The 23,788-nt window shown below is 38.1% G+C and overlaps 2 protein-coding genes across 8 annotated transcripts in view; both read left to right on the forward strand.

The window, feature by feature from the left end:
• Positions 1-23,788, forward strand: part of METAP2 (methionyl aminopeptidase 2) — a 258,513-nt gene that overhangs the window by 163,619 nt on the left and 71,106 nt on the right. The window lies entirely within an intron of this gene.
• The window catches only part of VEZT (vezatin, adherens junctions transmembrane protein), a 63,629-nt gene that overhangs the window by 28,167 nt on the left and 11,674 nt on the right, over positions 1-23,788 (forward strand). For 4 of the 7 annotated variants that reach the window (XR_009963336.1, XM_062611303.1, XM_062611305.1 and 1 more), the window contains 6 exons: positions 3,491-3,640; positions 9,304-9,451; positions 12,890-13,221; positions 13,810-14,003; positions 18,442-18,542; positions 19,719-19,926. Coding sequence is in view for 6 of the 7 variants with exons in the window: in XM_062611303.1 (XP_062467287.1) it covers positions 3,491-3,640; positions 9,304-9,451; positions 12,890-13,221; positions 13,810-14,003; positions 18,442-18,542; positions 19,719-19,926 (1,133 nt within the window). In the remaining variant the exon portion in view is untranslated. Of the gene's footprint in view, positions 1-3,490; positions 3,641-9,303; positions 9,452-12,889; positions 13,222-13,809; positions 14,004-18,441; positions 18,543-19,718; positions 19,927-23,015; positions 23,765-23,788 lie in introns of those variants that run through there. The other 3 variants (XM_062611306.1, XM_062611307.1, XM_062611304.1) reach the window with 3 other exon arrangements.

Genomic DNA, 23,788 nt, shown 5'->3' on the forward strand with positions numbered 1-23,788 from the left:
GGCTGCTGCACAGGGCACCTGAAATTCTTACTTGAGATAGCACTTCATGTATGATCTTGAAAAACGAGTTACCTTTTTTCTTCCAGAATTTTGCTACAATAAACCATAGCAGAACAAAGTTTTGTATGTTCTCCTGTAGTAAATTTGTCGAAGTCTTAATGCTAGTTGAGAGTCACATGGCAATAGAAATGGTTGCATGTAAAAGTTAATGAGTATCTTCTTGTGTCATTTTACATCCTTGAAGGAATGGGATTTCAACCAGGTAGCGCAGCGTTCTGTTCAATGATACGTGTGTTGCTGTTCTAGCATACTTCTAGCTCAGCATTGTTTGGAATGTACATTAACTGTGTTGTCAGTGGAAAAATACTGAAGCTGACATTTAAACAGTACTGAGTTCAGATTTTGGCTAGGTGTACTTAGCTAAATACTGATATAGCAAACCCAGGTCTGCAGCTTTGGCCTGAATCTCATTGTATTCCACTACTGTTTCTTCTCGTTATTGCACTGTACATTGTAATGTTCTTGTAAGCTAATTCACATATGCTTTGAAATCTCTGTGGCTTTGCTTTATTCTACCCTGTTGCCCCTTGTTAACTGATATTTGACTGTCTCTGTAAATGTTAAATTTTTCTTCATGAGGTTTTAGTCAGTTGTCCACTGGTGCCCTGGTTTACTGCTGTGATAGTGACTGCTATATGATTAACCAATTCAGGAGTCATTTTGCCTTCATTCCCAAAACCCCACAGCAGCCACTTAGAAAGGGAACTATCAGGCGTCTTATATTAGCTGCTGTCAAAGGCAACTGGATATTCCGATTTCAGAATGGCCTTCAGAAGTGTTTAACACTATTGTTGGCATTTCAGGGATGTCTGCATGGTACAAGCTGTGCATTGCAGAGATGGCTGAGATGGCTGAGACCTCACCAGAGTAGTCTGGATTACAGAAATTGGGTAGCCAATGTAGGGTAGTGCTATACTCAGGCAGAATGGCACTATTCCTATCTAATGGCTTCATTTGTCTCATTGCAAATGATCATGGGTTGCAGCCTGGAATTTCCCCTGGGTAATGAAAGTATGTCCATTGTCTCACACATCATGAAATGGAAGCTGTAGGAATACATAATGAAAGGCTGCAGCAGTAAGCATTGAGTAGTTATTTCCTTGTTTGTCACTGAAATAATTAGCTTTTCTCCAAAATGCTTCCTTTCTACTGTATTTTAAACTAGAATCAAGCTCTATGAACACATATTGGTGTATATAGCATCTTTATTGAACTGCTTTCATGGTGGAGTACAGTAATAGGTTTTTATTAATGTGTCTATACAAGTTTGTTATAAGTTGAGTCTATTTAAAATTTGGCTTGTGAGATCAATGGAGAAATAAGTCACTGTTCTTTACTTGTAGAATGGTTTGGGGCAGTAGGGAAGAGGAAATTCGCCCTTAACCTTTTTTCTTCTTGCTATTCATGGCTGGTATGCAAAGTTGATAACGTTTTTTAAGTCCAATTAAAATATATAGAAGATAAATGAAACATTAGGAACTTAATGATATGGCATATCTGGCGTAGACATTAATAGCAAGTTATACTAATTTAAGATTACTTGAATAAAAAAGAATTATTTTATAAAAAACACTGAAACAAGGCCTCCCAGAAGGAAAGCAAGTTGTTTTGCTTAATACTGGCAGAACATGCTATGCATGAGTTGTGCTATATTTGTCCTGTATAGGAGCTGGAAATGCTTATATCATTGTAGCAGAACGTAGATTTCTTTCTCTCTTTTACAGTAGAAGAATTTTGCTCTTTGAACCTGCTTCTGACAGTTCACCCAGGGCTTGAGTCTACAAACTGATGGGAGAGTTTATTCATAAACACTTCCAGCTGTTACCTTCAAAAGCTAGGGAAATGTTAAAAATTGGCATGTATTTTACATGCTGTGTTCCCTAGTGAAATGTATGGCAAGACTAGCATTTTAGATTTACATTTAGAAATTGAAATTAACACAGTTTGGGTTTATTTTATTCAGGTTTTAAAGTACTTTATGAGATGTTACATAAACCATTTTAATATCACATCATTTAATATGGTACACAGACATTTTAATGTGGTATTTTGGCTAGCATATTCAGTATACTGCAGTTTTTGGCATGAATCTCCTTGTGTTAATCATATTTAACATGCTTATATGGGTCCAGCCTTACTTACTGGGTGGGCTGCATTGCTTTTCATATTTGACAGTGAGGCGATAAGCTCTTTCCCCTCCCAGTCAATGTGCAGCGTGGTCCAGCTAAGCACATGCAGTAGGACTGACATTTTTCCAGCAGGGTCAGGTTTGCTGGCTTACTCAGCTCTTCAGTCAGATAGGTTACAGAAATAGTTCCCAGTGAAGCAGCCCACCTCAGTTTTACCAGGTATCCTATATGCTTTTCCCTTTTAAGTGGCCAAAGACATGAAATCACCTCCTTACCATGCCCTGGGAAAGGTGATGGCAGAAGCAGGCTCCCAGTCTCCAAAAATTAATCACAATTCGTTGTCATGTTGTCCACTCTGTGTCCGTTCCTGAGCTGACTCTAGTAAAAAGAGTCCCAGCAAGTAAAGGCTATTTTCAGTATCTCAGTCATAAGTTTGGCATCAGACTGTATATGAATAGATATAACTGGATATGAATTTTTTTTTTTTTCCCTTTTCTACAGCTTATTGTTACACAGACATATTTAACATTCACCCAGTTCACGAGTCAGTTTATTTCCAGATGAGGCAATTTCTTACAGTTCTAAAGCCATTCTGAAGTATATTCTAACAGGCAAATGGCACAGTTTCTTTTATATGGTATATTCACCTGAATATGTGGACACCAAAGTATATTTTCAAATATGCTTGTATAGTTGCATATATTTCATGTGTTTACCTGTCAGACTCCCACAGACACAGCTGCCATTCATTGCATGATGATAAAATCTGTGTCACCACTCAAATAATATCTCTGTTGACCTGGAAAAGAGAGCATGGAAAAAGTTGAAAGAATACAGTGGGTTGTATGAAAAACAATATGTAGTAGCACATTTTTTCTGCAAAAGAATATTGAACAGATTTGGCTATAAAGAGGTATATGTTAAGCATTTGTTAAAATTTCCAAAGTTTACAGTGGGCTTGTGGTAGTTTTTTACTAAAGGTAATGTTATGGTCTGTCAACCTTTAGCGTATAATTTAGGAAATCTTTGGAGAAAACAAATGCTTCCTGTGTTCTGGTCATGTTTACAAATGAATCCTGGCTGCTTATCTGAAATTCTGATTAAATGTATCATTGATATGCTGGACAACAATATATATATTATTATATATATCATTGATATGATTAGGGTTTTTTTTTTTTCTCATAGTTACTGAGTGGTTTGAAAAAGTTTTCTAAGTAATGGAATAAGAAAGCTGATGTACTGTCTTTTAAAAATACTTTAGGACATCTGTACAGTTGTATCACATTTTACTTTTCAAGTTTGCTTGACAGGGTCAGTGCCGCTTGCCCATTTAATAAAGCTGGACAGCATCCTAGTCAGCATCTTATTGGTCTCCGGAAAGCCGTTTATCGCTCTGTCAGAGCCAACTTCCGAGCTTCAAGACTGGCTACTCTGTACATGCTGAAAAAATATCCTTTTTGCAAAACCTGAGCAGTTCAGATATTCCAAGTTACCTACCTGTAATTGGGCCAGTCTTTAGAGTTAGTATATCTAGAAACTGACAGTACTTAATTACATACCTAAACAAGACAAAGAAAAGGTAGCATAGTAAATTGGGATTTACGCTTGTGCTGTGCAGTGTGAGAGAAGATTCTGTGCACTGAAAATGTAGACCCAGTTATTCACACCCGTGCCCTTGGTGTAAGCACTGTTAATGTTTTTCAGAGTCCTTCAGGATTTTGTTTTGTAATGCATCTTAGCCATCTTTTCCCCTTGCACCAAAATAGCCTCTTCTCTGAATAATATGGCCTTTCACTCGACGCCCCTGTGTTCAAAGGTAAGTTGATTTCCTGTTTCAGACAAGCTGAGTGACATTCATTTAAGAGCGAGGAATTTCAACTCTGAATCAGAGAAGAACACTTGGTTCAGATTCCATTTTGTGAGTATCATCTGTATTTCTTTAGTGAATTGTATACATGCTTTCTAATGTTAGCACGTCAAGGTTTTTTTGTGTTTATTGTACTTGCAGTACTATATAGGAAATAACAATGTCTTCACCTTAAATTATAGCAAAAAAGTAAAACAGATATGTTACTGATCTGGAAGAACACATGCAGGGAAACAAAAGCTGGTGGTAGTGCGACTGTTGAAAGTCTGATATGACAAATCACTTCTTTTGTCTTCCTGGAACATAATACTAGACTAGTATATCCTGCCTAGCAAATGGATGGATGTACTGAGTGATGACGGGTAAACACGTAGGGGAACACACAAAGCTACTGGTATGCGCAGTCACTTTGAAGGAAATGAGTATTTCTTCGTAAAACAGTAACTTGTGTAGGGATAGGCATCCTCCTTCTGGGCTCAAGACTTCACTCTTAGCTCTCAGGAATAAGGTGTATTTGTTATGTCTTAAGAAAGAAAAATTACTCTGACTGGTTCAGACAGGTTATAAGAGCAACTGATACCTACCTTGGAAATAATCAAGAATCCCTTCTAAGAACATGGGACAAGAGATCTGAAAACAGGGTCAGTTAACATGGCCTTCTTAAGTGTCCTCCAGCATGAAGGGTAGCAATGGTTAGGACAGGTTTGTAGGTTGTTGCCTTGGCTGGGAAAGTTACAAGTCAAGGAATATTGGTGTGTATTAGACTGTCCACTCGTTTTGTAACTACTAAACTTAAGGAATGGCTTTTAAATTAAGGAATGGGAGAGAAGAAAATTTTGTTTACTTTGGATAATTTGACTTTTAGATCTGTCTTTGAGAAAATTTTAAGATGAAAGTACCATTATGCCACATTATCACACAGATATCACAGTAGTAAGGGCCAGCAGAAATAAATGGCTGAAAAATTTATGGACATTGCATGTATATAGGTTTTTGACAAATGGAAAGAGAATTTGTATTTGTCAAGAACATCGTGGCACAACTAGTGGTAGCATGTGAGCTGAGATGCAGGCTGGCCCAATTCTGCAGTGCATGAAAACTGAAAAGGAAAGACCTTAAGTGTAAGGAATGTGAGTAAAGGATTCCTCCTCCCCACCAGGATAATTAAAAGAAGCTTTAAGGTAGTTCCAAGTTGCCTTAGTTTGAATATTTCCCTGTGTATCATGAATGCCTGTAAATGTTATGTGTTTTGCATGGGTATATATGGCAAGGGGCATCTTTCAAATAGATTCTAGTGCCTCATGAAATTGAATAGAACTTTTACGCTGGAGGGGCCAAAGGTTCCTTCATGTCAAAAGCATTCACAGCTGCTGCTTGTGGCAACTTTAATGCCCTTGTCTGTCATTAGATTGTTAGCAGAAATCTGGCCTAGAGCAAGGAGAAAAAGGAACTGGAGAGATTAAATAAAGGAGCGAGGTGATAAATTGAAGGGAAGGAATGTTGATAAATTAACAGAAAGGATCTTCCATCCAAAATCTGGAAATGAGATGCCAATTCTGACTTTTACAGTTCTTTTTAGTAAGTTCTGCTTTGCACAAAATCAGAAGATATTCTCAACTTTGCATAAACAACATCTATGCAAAGTTGCATCAACTTCATATCTTTACTTGCTTCAATAAAACTAGGAGTTTAGCAGTATTTGTTTGTGGCTAGTGTGCGCCTTTTTAGCTAGACAGCTGCCTTCAGGGAGTAGAATAAATTACTGTTGTCATAATTAAAATTTGTTCCTATGTAAAAAAAAAGATGCAATTATAATTTAGCTTTATACCAGGCATTTGTATCAAACCTTGGTGGACCAGTAATCTAATGAGATGGAAAGACATATTCCTTACATTTTATGTGAAGGGACGGTTGGGTGCGTGCAGAAACAATTCATCATTTTCTAAAGCTGTTCATATTGGAAAGAGTACATTGCTCAAAATCATAGAATGAACAGAAGGGAGGAAAGAGAAGAGTATTTCTCTTTTAATCTGGAAGACAAGGATATAGCAGGCTTAAACTCAAATTAGGTGTTTTGGATTAAGTATTTACAGGATGTTGTGCAGACTGGTCACTACCATTTCAACAAATCTCTGCACTCTCCATTGAATTGTGTAATAACTCAGGCAGTACTTCAGTTGGCATGCTAATTGCTTAATGTTTTTATACTTAAGAGCCTTGTGAGTTCTGTGTCATAGGAATCTATGCTTTAGTCACTGGTTTAATTATATGCAAACTGGATGGAGGAAATTTTATAGCTTATTTTGCTGGATTATGTTAATAGTCTCATCTTCATCTTATGCAAGATGGTGTGACAGTGCATTTCCATTGAATTATATTGATAGGTAGTACCTGGGCATTGGACTGTATAAACTAAAAAAGCTTTAATTTTGTTATAAGTGTAAGGTGTCATTCTCTGAATGCGAAGAATAGCGTTGCAAAACCAGACATTGGATACCAGTATTTTAAAATGAGTTTAAAATGAGTATATATATATATATATATTTATATTTTATGTCTTTGGGGTGCACTGAGCACGGGGAAGATTGCAAATTTCCTCTAGTAAATCTAGTGAAACATTTTTCCTTCTCCTCTGTAAAAAAATTAGTTATTGCATCATGAAATGTTAGAAAAACACATACTTTTTAACTTGGGAAAGAGAAAGCTCACATAAGAAAACAGGAAGCTAAATAAAAAGCAGTACCCTCTTTGGGTCATGAAAGCCTAAATCAGAAATCTGATGCTGGAAAGCCTGAGTAAAGAGACTGGGCAATTTGCAGTGCAGTGTTTCTTCCTTGACCAGTCAATGCATCCATTCTTGCCTGGTGAGAATTTCATAAGAAGGCAGTTTGGATTTCTCAAGGATATTGTGAGGCCCTCCTGTTCGATCTTTAGACGGGAATGGGCTTTTGAAGAGCAAAGTCTGAATATTAAATTGCTACATACAGGGGTACATTATTGTTCTTGCTTTTCTGTAGGCAAATAAGAGTGGCTTCCTGGCAGAGGTTAGACAGTCACTGTACAGATATTTTATTCTGGATTTGACAGTTTATTATTAAGTAGTTTTGCCTTTTCTTCTCCCAAGCTAGTAAGAGATGTAAGTTGAACAGATGAATGAAATATTTTCACAAAGACACAAAAAAAAATTTCACTAACCTAAGGTTAGTTACTGTATTTTGGCTTTAATAGAAAACATTAGCAGTTAAAATACTTGTGTTTTAGAGCAAAGTGCGTGAAGGAAGCGTGTTTGTGTATATGTTTGTGTGTATGTGCTTAAACTTTCTAGAGGTTTACTCCTTAGGAAGCTAATGGTGGCAGGGGATCAGTTCTCTGCTTTCATCTATCCCATAGTAATGGGGGTGGGAGGTCTGCGATAGTGGAAGGCAAGGCAGGCAGGCGCTGGAATATGCTGGGAATCCCTAGTTGGGACATAGTATTGATAAGGGACTGCTTTGGTCAAACCACTCATTTGAAATGTTGCCTGGAATTCTTTTCTTAGCATGACTTAGAAATTCACGTGTCCAAACTTTAATGGTGTTCATGTTGTTGGAAATGTCTTCTTGCAGGAAAAGAGTAACAAGGCATGTAATTAGTCTCTGAGATAACTGGTCCTGAAGGGTTTTGACCAGATTTTTCAGTCTCTGACAGAGTTAACATCCTCATCCCATGTGCTCCATCTGCTGGGCATTGCTGTCAGGTTAATTGACAATGGACAGCATTCATGTGAGGCAGCTGCTAGTGGCAACAATATTAGCTCCTAATTAATTTGCCTTGCAGGTTTTTGTCTGAACACTTTAATAGGCTTCTTTCTTCCTGGATTTCTTTTGGGGATAAATTAGGGAGAAGTGTGTTTGGTTAGAACCTGGACACTTGCCATTGTTCTTTTCTGGGACACAGAATATGATTTTTTTAATGCAATGCGTTCTTACTGAAATGATAAAAAATTTCTTGAGCAAATCACTTTTACAGATTCAATCTTATGAGAATTTAGCACGTCGAAATTTTGGGAGTAAAAGTGGGTGGGACTTGTAGCTTCCCCAGAAAACATCAGTTAGACAAGAGGCAAGCGCTTCTTATCGGCTTTATGTGTACCAAGAGATGAAAGCATTCAGTTTTCAAATTGAAATATAAATGAAACAAATATTTTAAATTAAAGCCTTATTTTCATGCATGCTTTACAAGTATATATATATTGCTTTAAAAATATTTTTATATAATGTATAAAATATGTATAAAATTATATTTATATTGCTTTTTTAATATATATATATATATATTTCTGTGGAGCAAATGTGCTTATGACCATAAGTTGTAAGTTCCTATTTTAAAGCAAATTTTACTGTTTTGAGACTGGGTAACTATCCAAAATGCACAGAAATCTTGAGCTGTTCCTCCTCCTCCTTCCCCAGCACAAGGTTAGCCTAAAATTAGAGCTGTTTTAAAATAAATGCTGCCTAGTCAATGAATTATTTTTATCTGTCTTCTGGTCTCAGTGGTATAGTGTTTGCTTCCTACTTATTAAGCAGTTCTGGGGACTGGAAATGTACATATTCTCACTTAGAATTTAAATGTGCTGAATGGCGTTGATAACAGCTTGCTGCTGTTCCTGACAAGATCATGGTGGTTTTACAGCAATATAATCAATAAAATTAATGGTATGACAATTGGGAGCTCCTGTTCTTCACAGTACTATGTGGCATGTCAAAGAGCAGTTATTGTGAGCAGTCCTTCCACAGACAGAACTCGCAGGGAATTCCCATCATCCTGAGTTTGAAGTTTGACCTATAGCATAGGCTACCTTTTAGACTTAAAATTATGCAAGTGTTTTTCTGTTTCCTCTGTTACATGTATGATTTCTGGTTTAAGGTGGACTTGAGCTGCTTCTTGAAAACTTAATATTTCACGACATTTTCCTTACTTGAAAGGGGTCTTTCATCAGTCTGTTTTGTTTCTTTTTGTGTGTTTGTATTTACACGTAGCTATTTTATCAATGTCTTGTCTCTCATCCTCCTAAGAGCCTTTAAAACCTGTGCTTTGAATAAGGATTGCAAAATGTTCAATTAAACATGATTTAGGTGGATTTGGGTGGAATGTAGGTGCTTTCACACAAATTTTCAGAAATAAGAAACCTCATTAGGTGTTTTTTCCTTTTCTGTGTGTTTAATGGTGAAGTTGCTCTGTTAACCACCTTAACTCCAGCTAAACCTACCCTCTGAACTCGGAGAGTGACAACGTGACCAGCTACATCTGCGTAGTCCCCTTTAAGGAGCTGGGTCTTGGGCTGAGCGAAGAGCAGGTCTCTGAAGAGGAGGCACACAATCTAACTGATGGCTTCAGCTTGCCTGCACTCAAGGTAACCTCTCTGAGAAGGACACGCACATCCACACAGGCTTCTGGTGAAAATCTCTTTCAGTTGTCATAAAGCTCTATGGCTTGTGTGTACTAGCCTGTAGTAACAAGGTCCACTGAGGAGGAGATGTAATCAGTCTCATGTATTTCTAAATTTATTGGCATATAGGCTATTTCTTTTTGCATGTGGTTGAAGGGAAGTTGCATAATCATAGAATGGTTTGGGTTGGAAGGGACCTTAAAGCTCATATAGTTCCAACCCCACTGCTATGGGGAAGGACTCCTTCCAGTAGACCAGGTTGCTCAAAGCCCCATCCAACCTGGCCTTGAACACTGCCAGAGATGGGGAAGCCACAGCTTCTCTGAGCAACCTGTTCCAGTGTCTCACCACCCTCATAGTGAAGAACTTACTAATACCTAATCTAAATCTACCCTCCTTCAGTTTAAAATCATTCCCCCTTGTCCAGTCCCTACATGCCCTTGTAAAAAGTCCCTCTCCAGATTTCTTGTAGGCCCCCCCTCAAGTACTATAAGGTTGCTCAAAGGTCTCCCCAGCACCTTTTCGCCTTCAGGCTGAACAACCCAAATACAACATTAGGATTTTTTTTTTCTGCAAATCATGTAAATTCAAGTCAGTGTTTTACAGTCAGCTTGATCAATCTCCTTCTTAAACATATTTTTTTTTCTCTGTGATTGCACTTGATCCCAGCTGAGTAAAATGATTTCCAAGTTTGTACTTACATCTTTTTTAGCTAATCTCCTGATTTCTGTAAAGAGATACATCAGAAAATACAAATTAATTGTAACTGCCACAGGGAATAGCTGCATTTAGTTACACCAAGGAGTAGAAATCACGAGTTTGAACCCCTGCTGCCATGAGCCATTATGGTTCTTTGATCTTCGAAAAACATTTAGCTGAACAGAACAACAACCATATCCTGGCCTTTTAATCTGTTTTGGTTTGAGGTGTTAGGTGTTTTTAATTTGCATGAGTCAATGTTTGCAACTGGAAAGTGGATCTAATTTGAATGCAAGCCTTTGACACTCCAGTGATTCTCTGCTGAGGCAGTCCCCTTTTAACGTTATTTTTTTAAACGGAAAATTCCATTATTATGTGACTTCTGTGATTTTGTGGGTTTGGCTTTTGTTTTGTTTTAGTCACTTAATTCCTAGACCTTGACTTATTTTGCTGTGACAGTAAATGTTACCAGTAATAGCAATTGCCAAGCTTTGAGGCTTTGTCTAATTAGTTGGAAGCTAAGAGCTACATCAGATGTAAGCTTTTGAGATTTTTTTTTCTTGCCATTTCATTAACTGAAATTCTTACTGCAACCATGAAAGCCCATTTATTTACCCACTTCTTTTTAAGGACAAGAAGCTGGTCAGAAGTGCCCAACTTTGTAAGCTAAGTCTTTACCTGCAGTTTGCAGTAATTTAACTGTAATCAGTTTTAGTTAAACTGGTTGGGATGCTAGTAAATCTCAGTTTACGTTAACTCATAATAGACAGTGATGGCTGTGTGTGGTGTAGTTTAACTAAGCTAAATTAACATAAATCAGTCCTAAGCAGATCGTGCATAGATAATAAAGTTGATATACATTGATAACGTTGGGACATATTTGTGTTGTGAGCCCTGGATTTATGTGTAGTCCTCTTCAAGTTCTTTTCATTTGAGAGAACCTGTATTTATATTAAAATGCAGGTAGAACACAGATGTGTATCCAGATTTAGTTCATGTTCTAATTTTCATTCAAGCCCATCTCTAAGCCATATGACAAATTTAGCCTGTGTCTTTTGCCTACTCTGTCTTTGAACTAAATTAGTTTGAAGAGTACAAATGCTTAGTTTAAGGAAAACATACTGATTCAGGCTGAGGAGAGCCAGTTGGATATTTGGGGTGAAGTTTAAGCGCCAGTAAAAATCATCAGAAGTCATTGGCAGAGCTAGCTATTTGCAACCCAAAACACATCTGGAATTCCCTTTTCTCTCATCATTGTGCCTTTTTCAGGTAGGTTTTGGATTATTATAAATTGCTGAAGTCCATTCCTTTTTTTGCTACTTTTCACTGCTTTTGCCTTGTGTCTGGTGAAGGGGATTGGTCATCTTTTGTGCTTACTATAGCATGAGCTCTTGGCTTGCTATCCAGGGCACTGCATCTTCAGGGACATGTGGATGATTGCTGCCCATTTGTTTGCTTTTTAGTTTGGCAGCCAGTTAATTTTGTATCATTCTGTGTTCTTTCTTCTCATAACCACCTTTTGTAAATTAAGAAGTATCTTTTTTCTTTTGAAATTTCTGGGTTTGTTTTTAGTTTGCATCCAAGTATTTTTGATATACCCTTATGGTATATCAAACCATATCTATATGAAGGCATTTAATCTTTTATGTTACTATTCTGACTGGTTTGCTCTTGATTTGTTTACACACTGGAAGAAACTGCTACTTGTCCACAGTAGTATGATTACAAAACTGTAAATATAGTATTTCCAATCCTGTAGGTCCAAAACCTCAGAACAAGTAAATTCTTAGTCCTATTCTGCAGCTGAGGGGGGTAGGGTGGAAAAAAACATGAAGAATAATTACTTTGTCTTCCTTAGTCTGGAATGCTTGAGAACAGATTTCAGACTACACCTCATACTCACCTACAGTAGATGCCTTTTAATAAGGGCTGTATTGCAGAGAAAAGTGTCATAACCTTTCCTTTTCATTTTGAAGATAAAAGATTCTACTGTTCTGTCATGGGGTATTGAGCCAACAGTCTCCTCGAAACTAAGAAAACAGGCCTTTTCATTGCATTGGAAATGGGAGTTCTCAAGAAGTTGAACTAGTGGGTTTCCTTGCTCCCAGAGGAACTTACCTCTTTTGTACCATATATAACATTGTGAAGCAATTCATTTCTTACAAGCCTTTCCCTCCTTAGTGGAATTGGTGAAATTTTCACTTTGGTGGAATAAAAATTATCAGCTTAGTTTTCTTCAGATGTAGAATGCTTTTTGATGAAGTACAGTGCAATTAGAATTGTGTTTCAAGGTTGGGTGTGGGCCAGTGCAATACTCAGTAGATTGTAGAAATGATAGCTTGGCATCATAAAGGATAAAATGTCTTAGCCGCCACTGGAATTTTGGCAGTTCTTTATGAGCTTTAGGGTATGTGGAGATTATAGCAAATAATGAAGCTGTCTGATGAGAAATTTGGGGATTTAGGCCTCTGAGTATAATTGCATATAATGTCCTTCATCAAATAATTAGCAGTCATCTAAGGCTTGTGAGATCTGAGCCTCACATGGTCTAGGATATCCTTCAGAAACATTCAGCAGATTTTCACAGTTTTTCAGAGGTCTTGTTTCTGGCTGAGGAATGTTTTCCTATGTGTATCTGTACATTTACTTTGGAGGCTGGCTATGTTCCCAGGTGCACAGAGCTAACGCTCCCCTGTTTTGCAGGTCCTCTTTCAGCTCTGGGTAGGGCAGAGTTCAGAATTCTTCCGGAGGCTGGTGCTGCTCCTCTCCCCAGCCAACGCATCCCCCAAGCCCTTGGTCTCCCCTGAACGGCTGCCTCATCATATTTTGTCTGATGTGACTCAAGGCCTACCTCATACACATGCTGCCTGCTTGGAGGAGCTCAAGCGAAGCTATGAGTTTTATCGGTACTTTGAAACTCAGCATCAGTCGGGGTTCGAATGGCCAACCAGAACAAAGCAAAATTCAAGAGAGCTGAACAGTCTTCAGACAGCAGTACGGAGCTTGCAGCTTCATCTCAAGGCACTGCTCAATGAGTAAGTTTACACATGAATTAAGCAAATACGCTGTTAGGAAGAAGGCAGATACATAGAGTCATTGCAATCACAGGCATATCTGCACATAGCATGGAGTCAAAGATCCTTGGTTCAATATGGAAGCTGATACTGTTTCCTGGCTATTCTTTAAGTGTCTGATGGAAATTCAAAGCTGAGCAGTGCATTAAGATCTTGCCCTACTTTTGTCACTTCCTTGAAAAAAATCTGAAAACATATTTACCTTTCATTAATTTTGCAACGTATCAAATGCTTTATAAGAAAGTTCAGCTCATAGTAACTACCTAGTAAATATTTTCAAAGATTCATCACTGCCTTAGTGAAAGACTCGAAACTGTCGTACTCCTTAAGTCTTACATGTAAGAGTTACTAAAACAAGTGCAGGTGAGCAGTGTATCTTGATGAGGAGAAAAGGATCTTATTTTTAAAATTTTGAGGCATCTTTGAGGAGTTGGCTGAGTTGGATTCTTAAAACTTGGAGAAAATAACAGGATATTAAATGGAATTCTTGGAGGAATGGTGAAGTCATATTTATTGTTTCTTACTTCTGTTCATCTCCTCATCACCTAGGGTAATAATTCTTGAGGATGAACTTGAAAAACTTGTTAGCACTAAGGAGACACCTGAGTTGACAACAAAAGCCCATCAGGTTCTGGAACAGAAACTGAAGTTCATTCAGCCTCATATGCAGGCAAGCAACAGCTGCTGGGAAGAAGCCATTTCTCAGGTGGAAAAAATGAGCGGAAGAAACCCAAATAAAAAAGGTAAACATGAGAGATTAATTTAGCAAGTAACAGGATACACTTTAGAGATACGATGGTCAAATGGGTCAAAGGCAGCATTCAGCGTGCGTATCAGAATTTTAGCTGAAGAGGGTCTTAAAACCGTAGACTTTAAAAACCCATATACTAGGTCAGACTTTTTCACTGTGATGACCTTGAAGCTTTTGTTTCAGCAAAAAATGTGAACATGTTATTCACTGTTAACATTAGTTAGACACAGGTCTAATTAATCCACAGTTAGACCTGTGGATTCAGTTTGTTACATTTCCAGGTGTGGACAGGTAGTGGCTTTTTGCTTTTGATTGATGAATCACTTGTGAAGGGGTAGGCTTGTGATGAATCGTCCCTAAGATTTTCATTTATTTACTGCACATGTAGTTCATTTACTGTTATGTAGTTCATTGAAATGACAGTGGCATTGTTATGAAACTTTCTTGGCAGTGGCATTTTCTGGAACATTTTAAATTGTAGAGTATGTATTGAGCATAAAATACCCATTTACCTGCTCTCTCAGAGAGAGTGAACTAATTTGTATGTTTGCTAGGCAAACCAAGCAGCATATCCCAACATTTTTCCCTATGCCCCTCTCCTTAGATGCCATTCTCCTTGTGAATCCCAAGTAGCTTAAATAACATAAGTGAACATAGGCTCTCCTGACATGGAGTTGAATTGTAATTTCTAATCTTTCTTTTTTCCAGGAGTTATTTTACTGTCCTAGGAAGGCATGGCCCAGCATCTGAAAAATGCTAGTAATGGAGACTGCATTATAAAATTGTGACTTGGGGTATCAACAAGTTACCTACAGAAATCCAAAATTGTAGTGAGCTAAGTTCTTAATGATATATGGGTGAGCTGTCCATTAGATGGACAAATATCGCTGTGAACCATGCAAGCTGACCTTGTCCATGCTTAACATCAGAACTGGAGCACTGGGAGGCCTAGTGCTCGTTCTGTGCAGGCTCAGACATGATATAACCAAATTTGTGTGTACTTTGCCTGATAGTCTAGTCTTACAACTCCCCTCTCAGTGCTGTGTAAAACAGCCTTTGAGGATATTAGATGTAGTCTGATACATTTGCACGTGCTAGCCTGTTGTGTTCTGTTGATGCCCTCCACAACCAGCAGTTCCACTGATCTTTTTTTTCCCTTTCCTTAAATGTTTTCTCTAGACTGCGCGCCGTGGTATTTTTAGTTAGTTTAGTTTTATTTTTACTTTGTGTATAAATTTCACAGCAGGCACTTTTATTATAATTTGCTTCCTTTTAAAGTTCAGTACAAAAATAACCTGGTGTGTGATCTAGAAGGGAGGGATTGCGTGGGAAATAAAAAAATCCTTCACTTTCACTTTTGCCCACTGATTTTTCCTGGAAATGTGCTGGGGTTGAGTCTCTATTTTACACCAAGCACACTGGAGCTGCTTTTAAATTATGTTAGTCACTGAAAACTATTTTTATCTAACTAGATTTGACTTTCCTGATACATTTCTAAGCAGCTTCTGTGAGTTGAACTCTTCAAGCTGTGGATGAAATCAAGACCAGCCACTAAGGAGCTGTTGTGAACATGAGCTATCCTAGTTGTGGCATCCTGTGTAGCTGCCTGTCACTTATTTTCAGAGCAGTTTTGCATCCCTTTAATTGCCTTCTGTCTAAACAGATGAGCCTCCTTCAGCAAGCACTACATGCTTCTTGCCCAAAATCATTCTGTGTCAAAGCAAGTTTCTTACAGCTGTGTTAAATAGTTCATTGTGTCAAACTCCGTCAAAGCAAAGCCTTGAAGTCGTAACTCATTGAACATTCATACACTCCCATCAACTTTTGTGGGTGCTGATACTAGTGTATATTATAGTATATGGTTTAATGAATGCCGTTTGGCTGCTTTGTTTACAGGATTTGGTGCATTTCTAGAACCAGTGCTGTTAGTTACTGAGCCTGCCACAGAACAGAGCAGGTGGGGCTTTAGCACTTTTAGGGTAATTCACCTCTACTTAAATTCACTGGTCAATGATAGACTTACCTATCATTCATTTACATGTAGGTTTTTGCGCATTTCCCATGTGAGTTGATTGTGACTTTCAGCCATCTTCACTTTATTCTCTCACCTTTCCATCAAATTTAAAAATCATTTACCACCTAAGGCCTTGACAATTCAAGCATATAATAATCTGCTGCTAATTTTGCAGAGCAGAATATTCTTTGTGACTAGTTACAGTGCTGTTTTAATGATCTTTGAAATAATATTGCTCAAACTGTTTAAATTCCATCCTTTTTCCTTTTAAACTGTCTCTATCTTTGTCAAACTTCTTTAGAACCTTTTAAGGTATTTGTAAGAGCAATATCTTAGTACTCTGCTACAAGCTGATGGATCTTGCAGTCCTTTGATCCATTGGAGAGAAACTACGGCAGCAACAGTTCTAGTTAAACACTGCGAATTCATGATCTTGAAGCGTATCGTTAGCAATGGCAGCATCCCATGTAGGTGGCAAACACAGCAGTCTGTACATATTAGAGCAGCTGGTTTACTCCTCTGATTTGGGAAGGCAAGCTTTTAATCAGTAACTTCCATATACTCATCCAAATTTGTCTTCACATCTTCAGGAGCATATTTCTGTTGTTGCTGTTAATATATAAAAATGTTTTTATTAGAAGGCAGAGTTATGCAGTGGAGGAGGGTGTTTGATATTTATAAAATAAATATGTCAATTTTCCACTTCAAATTTCACTATATGCTTCATCTTTCTTTAAAACTTTACATTTAGATACTTCTAGAGTGTCTAATCTTTAGCTCAGCCCAGGCAACTAGGGAATTACATACTTTCCTTGTTTGCAGAAACAGGTAGCTGAGCACCACTAAAATTGTTATTGGCATGAACAGCCTACTTTCAGAATATCATCCTTAAGTATTCACATATTAGAAATTGAAAATAGGGATAGGTGGGGCTTGGCAAGGGCATCTATCCCATTTCCCTTCTGAAGGATAAATTAGTGTTTGTGAGTAAATGTTTTTACCTGTTCCTAAAAACCTCTATGTAGAGACATTTTGCAGTATTTCCAGGCATCTATTCCAGCACTTAACTCCATTTCCAGTAGAAAGTTACTACTTTGGATCCACCCACAATGGAAATCCATTTTCTCTGTATATCTCTTACGTTTTTGAAGACAGTTAATATGTTTCTTTCTGTCTTCTCTACATGACTGTCCTTTAGCTCTTCCCTGAAGATTATACTTGGTCCTATGATCATTTCCTTAGTTCTCATCTGGACTCCCTCAAGTTGGTCCACAATATTATTGAATGAAAGAACCCCAGACTGGGCACTGTGTTCCATCTGCAGCCTGATCAGTGCCAGAATAAAAATGTAATTTCATGTGTCTGATGGTCAGTGCTGTTGTTTATATGTATTAGTATGTATTTTGGCTTTTTTGCTTTCAACAGGGAACAGTTGACCACTAGGGTCCTTACATCTTTTTCTCAGTGGAGCTGCCCAGTCAGTTGTTATTGTGACAAATAATCATTTGGCTATTCTAAAGCACAAGAATTTGCAGTCACTGTCACCAAACTGCTGTGTCTGAAATCCAGTTCTTCCTGGACTGTATCTCTGATTTTCCAGTATTATTTTTTTATTCTAATTGTGCCCTTCAGTATCCTTGCAGGTTATCCCAATCTCAGCAGACTTAATGGGCTGAAACACTTTTTCACCTATTGGAAATATTAAAAAGTACTGGGCTTGAAACAAAAATCCTCACTCATTGCATTGTTCCTGTCTGAAAATGGTAACTACAGTCTGCTTATCCAAGAGACTGTCCTAAGCATCTGATAGCAGTTTCTCCTGTCCGTTTGCTTATGAGCATTTCATGACGCTATATCAAAAGCCAAAACAAAATGCAGAATGTCTTTGGCTTCTTTTTCATAAAACCTGTTACTGCATTGGAAAATGAGATTGGAGCGATTTGGTCTCAGCAAATCCACACTGGCTGTCACTTACCTCCTTGCTACCTTCCAGATAGCTTCTGGTAAAATTTGCTTGATGATTTCTTCCAGTATTTTCCAATTATTTGAAGCCCATTTGCCTATAATTTTACTATTTTACTTCTCTTTTTAAACTTTGGCCCTGATTCTGTTTTCTGCCTTTACCAGTTTTTCCTGCCATCTGTAGGTTTTTGCAGTATATGAAAGTTCTGAGATTTGTTAGTTGAAGTGCTTCAAGATGAGTTTCACCAGACCCAGCTTATACCAAGACAGCCAAGTTATTCAACTGCTCTCTAGCACAGGGTTTCAGTGTATTCTAACCAGTCTTTTCACCAGTTTTTTCCTAATGAAAACGCCTGGGCCCTGCCTGAGTGAGTCAAAGCCATCATTCAACACTCAGTCTTTTTCTTTTCTTTTTTTTTTTTTTTTTAATCCCTTTTCTTTTTTCCCCTTAAAGGCAAACCTGAAGTTTCCTGTGACAGCCTACAGCGTACTTCAGTACCTTTAACACAGCCTGCCATATACATAGAAAACAAAGATCCAATCCCTGAAGAGCAGGTAAAAAAAATACACAGGATCATTTAAACAATAACTGGGACTTGGTTGCTGTATCCATTCCTTTTTCAGTTACTTGTGCAGTGACCTTCGAGACAGATAAGTAGGAATCCAGTGCCATTTCATAATTGGACTTAAAAAAAAAATCATGTGTATTCTTTTTGCCATTCCATGGGGAGGTATTCCCCATCCTGGAAAAAAAGAGCACCAACATTCACTTCTCAGATATATCATAAAAAATAAGTGACAAAGGAGAGCAGCAAGACAAGTCAGAGTAATATAGGAAACATGTAGAAAAAAAAAGTGAATTCCTAGAAGGTGGTATGTAACAGAGTCCTACTTGCATACTATTAGATGAACTGTCTTACATACTATTAGATGAACATTGACAAGCTTCAGAACAAACCAGCCTGACTTTAGTTTAAGTGATCTCAACATTTTTGAATATCTGGAACAGACTGTGACAGTGAACAGTTTTGTGTTGTTTGGGAAACTTGTGAGTGATGGCTGGGCTGTCTTTAAGAGAGGCTGGCCTCCTCCATCCCAGAGTTGAGTTGCAGATGCATTCTGAGAGCAGATTGAACACCCCTGCTCTGCTCTCCCAAGCCTATCCCACATGTATTCTTTCTAGATTTTTTTCCACATCAAAGAGCTGGGACTAACTTTACTGACTGTCTGTTATAACATAAATGAAGCTCCATTTTTTAATGCTTGTAAGCCAATGTAGTTAAAATTGGAGGAGGAGTTTGCTATTCTCAACATCCACCTAATATTTACATACATTAAATTACTGAGTTGCCTGACTGAGGAAGAATTACTTATGGTGTAAATTAAAATAAAATATAAGAAAAAAAAAAGAAACCTGCATCAGCATTGCCTATTTCCACGTGTAGTTATGGGGAAATGGACTCCCATTTTCAAGGTGTTCATTTGATCATACTTGTGTATGAAATTAAATCTCAGGTGACTGCGGTAATGTTAACTTTCAATGAGTGGACTTGCTCCAAAATAATGCAAATATAACTGAGAGCAGTGTCAGATCCAGTGGCTCTGCTAAATTGGGCTCCATCCTATTACTGTGGTTGGCTAGAGTTGAGATCACTTGGTCATGATTGTAGGACAGCGTCTACACTGACAGTGAAGATCAACATTTTCTTTCTTTCTTTCTTTTTTCTTTAGGAATTGGAAGCATATGTTGATTATTCAGATACAGAGAATGAATACAGAAGAGAAGATTTTTACTGCTTTTCCCAGGAAGAAAGAGAGAGACAAGAACGAGAGAGACAGGAATCTAAGAGGGTGTTACAAGAATTGAAATCTGTGCTGGGATTTAAAGCTTCAGAAATAGAAAGACAGAAATGGAAACAGCTGCTATTCAGTGACCATGGTAAGCATTGCTTTTGAAAATTAATTCCTTTCTAAGAAAGGGTAGGTGTCTGTTTGCCATCAACTTCTGACTATGTTAGTATTTGGACAGTGCTTAGCTATAGAAGTGTCTTTGATAGAGCTGTGTGCATGAGGTATTCTATCTCTTTATATTACTTGCAGCAATCATTTTACTATATATTGAAAAGAACTCAAAGAAATGGGAATTTGGCTGTACAGAGAATATTGAGCTAAAATGCTGAACACACAAAGTATTTAGACAGCATAAAGAGAACTGTTAGGCTATAAACCGTGCAAACTGAGCTTTCTTTCATGGCTTTTTAGTAAATAAGAATTTTAATCAGGGCTCGTAACTAAATTACTTTTCAGAATTTAAAGGAACCACTAGAAATTACCCCAGCCTTACAAAAATACATAGGTTAAAGTGAAGAGCTACCCTTTGAAATATTAAAGGCTCCTGAAAGAGTAAGACTGGCTTTTGTTTCCATGAGAGAGTAAGTATACAGAATGTGTTTGCAAAAACAAAACATGCAAACAAAATGCAAACCCCCAAAAACCTCACAAGAAGAGTTCTTCCAAACTGGCCTTTGCTGACTCTTGAGGACTGCTGGGTATCTCCATCCACTTGCACTTAAAGGCAGGAATATGAATATTTCTCTTGCCTCAACAAGACAGTCTGTCTCTGTTCCAGCACTAAGCCTGGATACAACTTCATTCCTTTAACTGCTTGAGCTGTTTGATTTATTATCTTTAAAATCGGCAGTAGTTTGTCTTTTCCTTTTTCTCTTCTTCTTTCCATTTTCATTCCTTCCTCCTAAAGACAGGTTAGGAAAAGCCCTTGAAAGAATTTCATGTTCTGTGTTATGAAAGACAACCCTGAAGTCTGGCAACAGATTCCACCTCTGCCAGTGTCTACCAGAAAAAGACCATGGATTGCATCTCTCAGTAATTTAGTGGGAACACACAGTAATAGGCCATACCTATTTATGAGACATCAAACCCCCGAAGTGTCTGTTCTTCACAACTTTATTCTTTACGTCAATTTAGCGACAACTGTGGTAAAAGAAATCACTTACCCATTGGTATTGACTTCTCTTCTAGCTGAATTAAAAACCCTAAGACATCAGATTGCATCAGAGTCTGCTCAAGGGTAGGATTCCTCCCATGTAAGATGTGACACTTCACATAAATCTCCTCAAGTCTTCCCTTCCTCACTGTTGAAGAGAGAAGGAAGCAATTCTACCTCCAGTTCAAGTCTTGACAGACCCAGTGACTGTTGCAGAGAGAGTTCTTGTCAGGAGAGATTCTGCAGGACATTTCCTTATCTAGCTCAGCAGCTGGTACCTGTCCACATCAGCGTATCCTCAGGCCATTTGTGGCCACAGCTGGAAAGAGTCCTATAGTCTTCACTAACTCTTCCCCTGAAAGCCTTTGGAGCTCATGTTGGTTCCTTTCCTTTCCATGTATAGATATTCCATTGTTTTAGGATTAGAGATTCAATGGTGGGGAGGGAGGAAAGTGTGATTTCCTCCAGCTGCCTAGGACTAAGCATTGATTACTTCCATTCTGTACAAGACTGGAAAACATGAGGGCGGTTCATGAAAGTAGTTAATACTGTCTCCTTTTGGCTTGGAGACTGTGTGTGTCTAATCTGAAGGACTGATATGAACAGCAGACATAACATCTACTGATTTTTAAGGAATTTCTTCATTATTTCTTCAAAAGAATCACAAATCAGTTAAATATGACTGCTGCAGACTTTAATTTATCTGTATACAAGAGTCATTCCTTAAAGAAACATTTTTGTGAGCTGTGCTTTCCACATTTCTGGCTTGCTTTATCTTCAAGCCTTAAACCCAGAAAAGTTCATCTTCTTGTCTCCATTGGCCCAAGCCAATAGATGGCTGTGATACCACACTATTTCCATAGCCCTCTTAAGCCTTGCTTTTACAGGATGATCACATTCCAGAAACCCTGTGTTCTCTTAACTTGTGATTATTGTGAATAAAGATCCTGAAATACACAAAAGCTTTAATCTGTTAGGCACATTAGCCAAGGGTCCCAGCAAGCCATTCTGGTTTGCTAGGTTTATTTGGTTAGTTGAAGGAGGAGCTGGTAAGGGTTTCCGCATGAAAGAGGTCGGCTCCAAACAAGTTGATAAGTCTAAAGAACACAGCATAAAGTCAACTGGAAATGATAGGTTGGCTTCTAGAAGAAAAACATCACCTTAGTAGACCACTAGACTAAAGCAAATTTGCCCAGGCCCAGCACCATGGTAATACTGCTTACTGTCTAGACGGTATGTGATTTAGGGGAGTGTAGGTCCTTTGGCATCCTGTTGAGGCAGTAAAATGAAAGTGCTTTTGAGGAGGTATGTGAAGCTGTTAGTGGCTTTGTTTTCATTTGTCAAACATTGTAAAAAACTTTCTTCTGGTGCAGAATCACTTCAAGGCTTTCCCCTAACCTCTCTCCCCAAAGAAGTTCATTCTGTCAGTGGTTGTGTTGCACCCAGCTGTTCTCCCTTCTCCCACCTTGTCCATACAACAGTTCTTGTACAGCTGTTTCTCAGATTTAGAAAGCCACACTCTTGAGAATTGGTTACTGCAGGTTAACTAATCATTCAGCAAAGTGGCCAGCTGCCAGTCTGAGGTATCTACTTTTCAAGAAATTTTGGCTTTGGAAGTATTCTTTGGAGGAAGCAGGCAACAGGTTTGCTTCCAAATGATAAGCAAATAATGCTATGCATATTCCTGCCTCTTCAAGCAAATGGGCAGAAATAAGCAGCAGCATGTTTTCTACAAGAGGGGGAAAGAACTACCCCATTAACAACAGAGATGAGTCTGGTGCTGTGCTCCTTCTGTATAGAAGGTTTCAAAACAGACAATGAGATATGAATTGGAAGCCACAGCCTTTCAGTGTGCTAAATGACACAATTATCAGTGTGACAGCCATAATGGTGCACCTGCCTTCAGCTGGCTAAAGTAAAGATTGCTGAAATAAGATGCAATGGAAAAATCCTAATACCGTAAATTTGTGTTTCCCGTGAAAAGTGTATGTATTTCCCAGAGTTATTTTCATCTCTGCTTACAGGGATAAAGTCAGAATGGAATTAGAAAGGGAAATGCTACTTGGGAATCTGCTGTTGCCACTGTCATTTATGTTCGTGCTGCTATTCTAATGGAGCTGCTGCAGTTTAGGGAATCTGTTACTTGGAAATGGACATTATATCGTTTCCTTAAAAAGAAAGACGTCTGTTCTTCAAGAAGTGATTGTACCGAGTTGTACTAACCCTTAACACTGGGAGGAGAGACTTCCTGGCAAGCATCCCGTTGCTGGCAATGGGGCTCACTGCTGCTACTTACTTCAAGAGAGGCTAAATTAAACCACACTTTATTTGTGAGGACACCTTACCTGACTGTATGAATAAGTGTTGTATTTACATGTTGTGGTGTATGAGATCAGATATTGCCTATAAAGACTTTGTCATGTACCACCTGTCTTTACTGGACTAGGTAAACTGTTGTTTAAAAACAAGACAGTTCAAGTCTGTATACAGTGCAGTTGGTTTTCACTTTTAACACTGAATGCATCATCTGTGTTTGATGATGGGTTTAAGCATCATCAGTTTCGTGCTGTCTCTTTACATCACTGATTTTAAGAGTAGTTACAAGTAGCAATCACATCTCACTTCAGCTTTGTAATTAGAAAACACTCTTTTGTTTTACTTTTTTTCCTTGTATTTTTTTGTTTCTGTTGTTACGGGGATTTTTTTTTAGGCCATTTTGACCCTTACAGCCTTGCACCTCTTTCAGACACAAATAAATTATTTATATATGGCAGCTTGCTTTTAGTTATCATTTCAT

Source organism: Pezoporus occidentalis, unplaced genomic scaffold (genome assembly GCF_034315485.1).
Source record: "Pezoporus occidentalis ecotype Australia unplaced genomic scaffold, CSIRO_AGI_Poc_V1 ctg152, whole genome shotgun sequence".
Taxonomy (NCBI): Eukaryota; Metazoa; Chordata; class Aves; order Psittaciformes; family Psittacidae; genus Pezoporus; species Pezoporus occidentalis.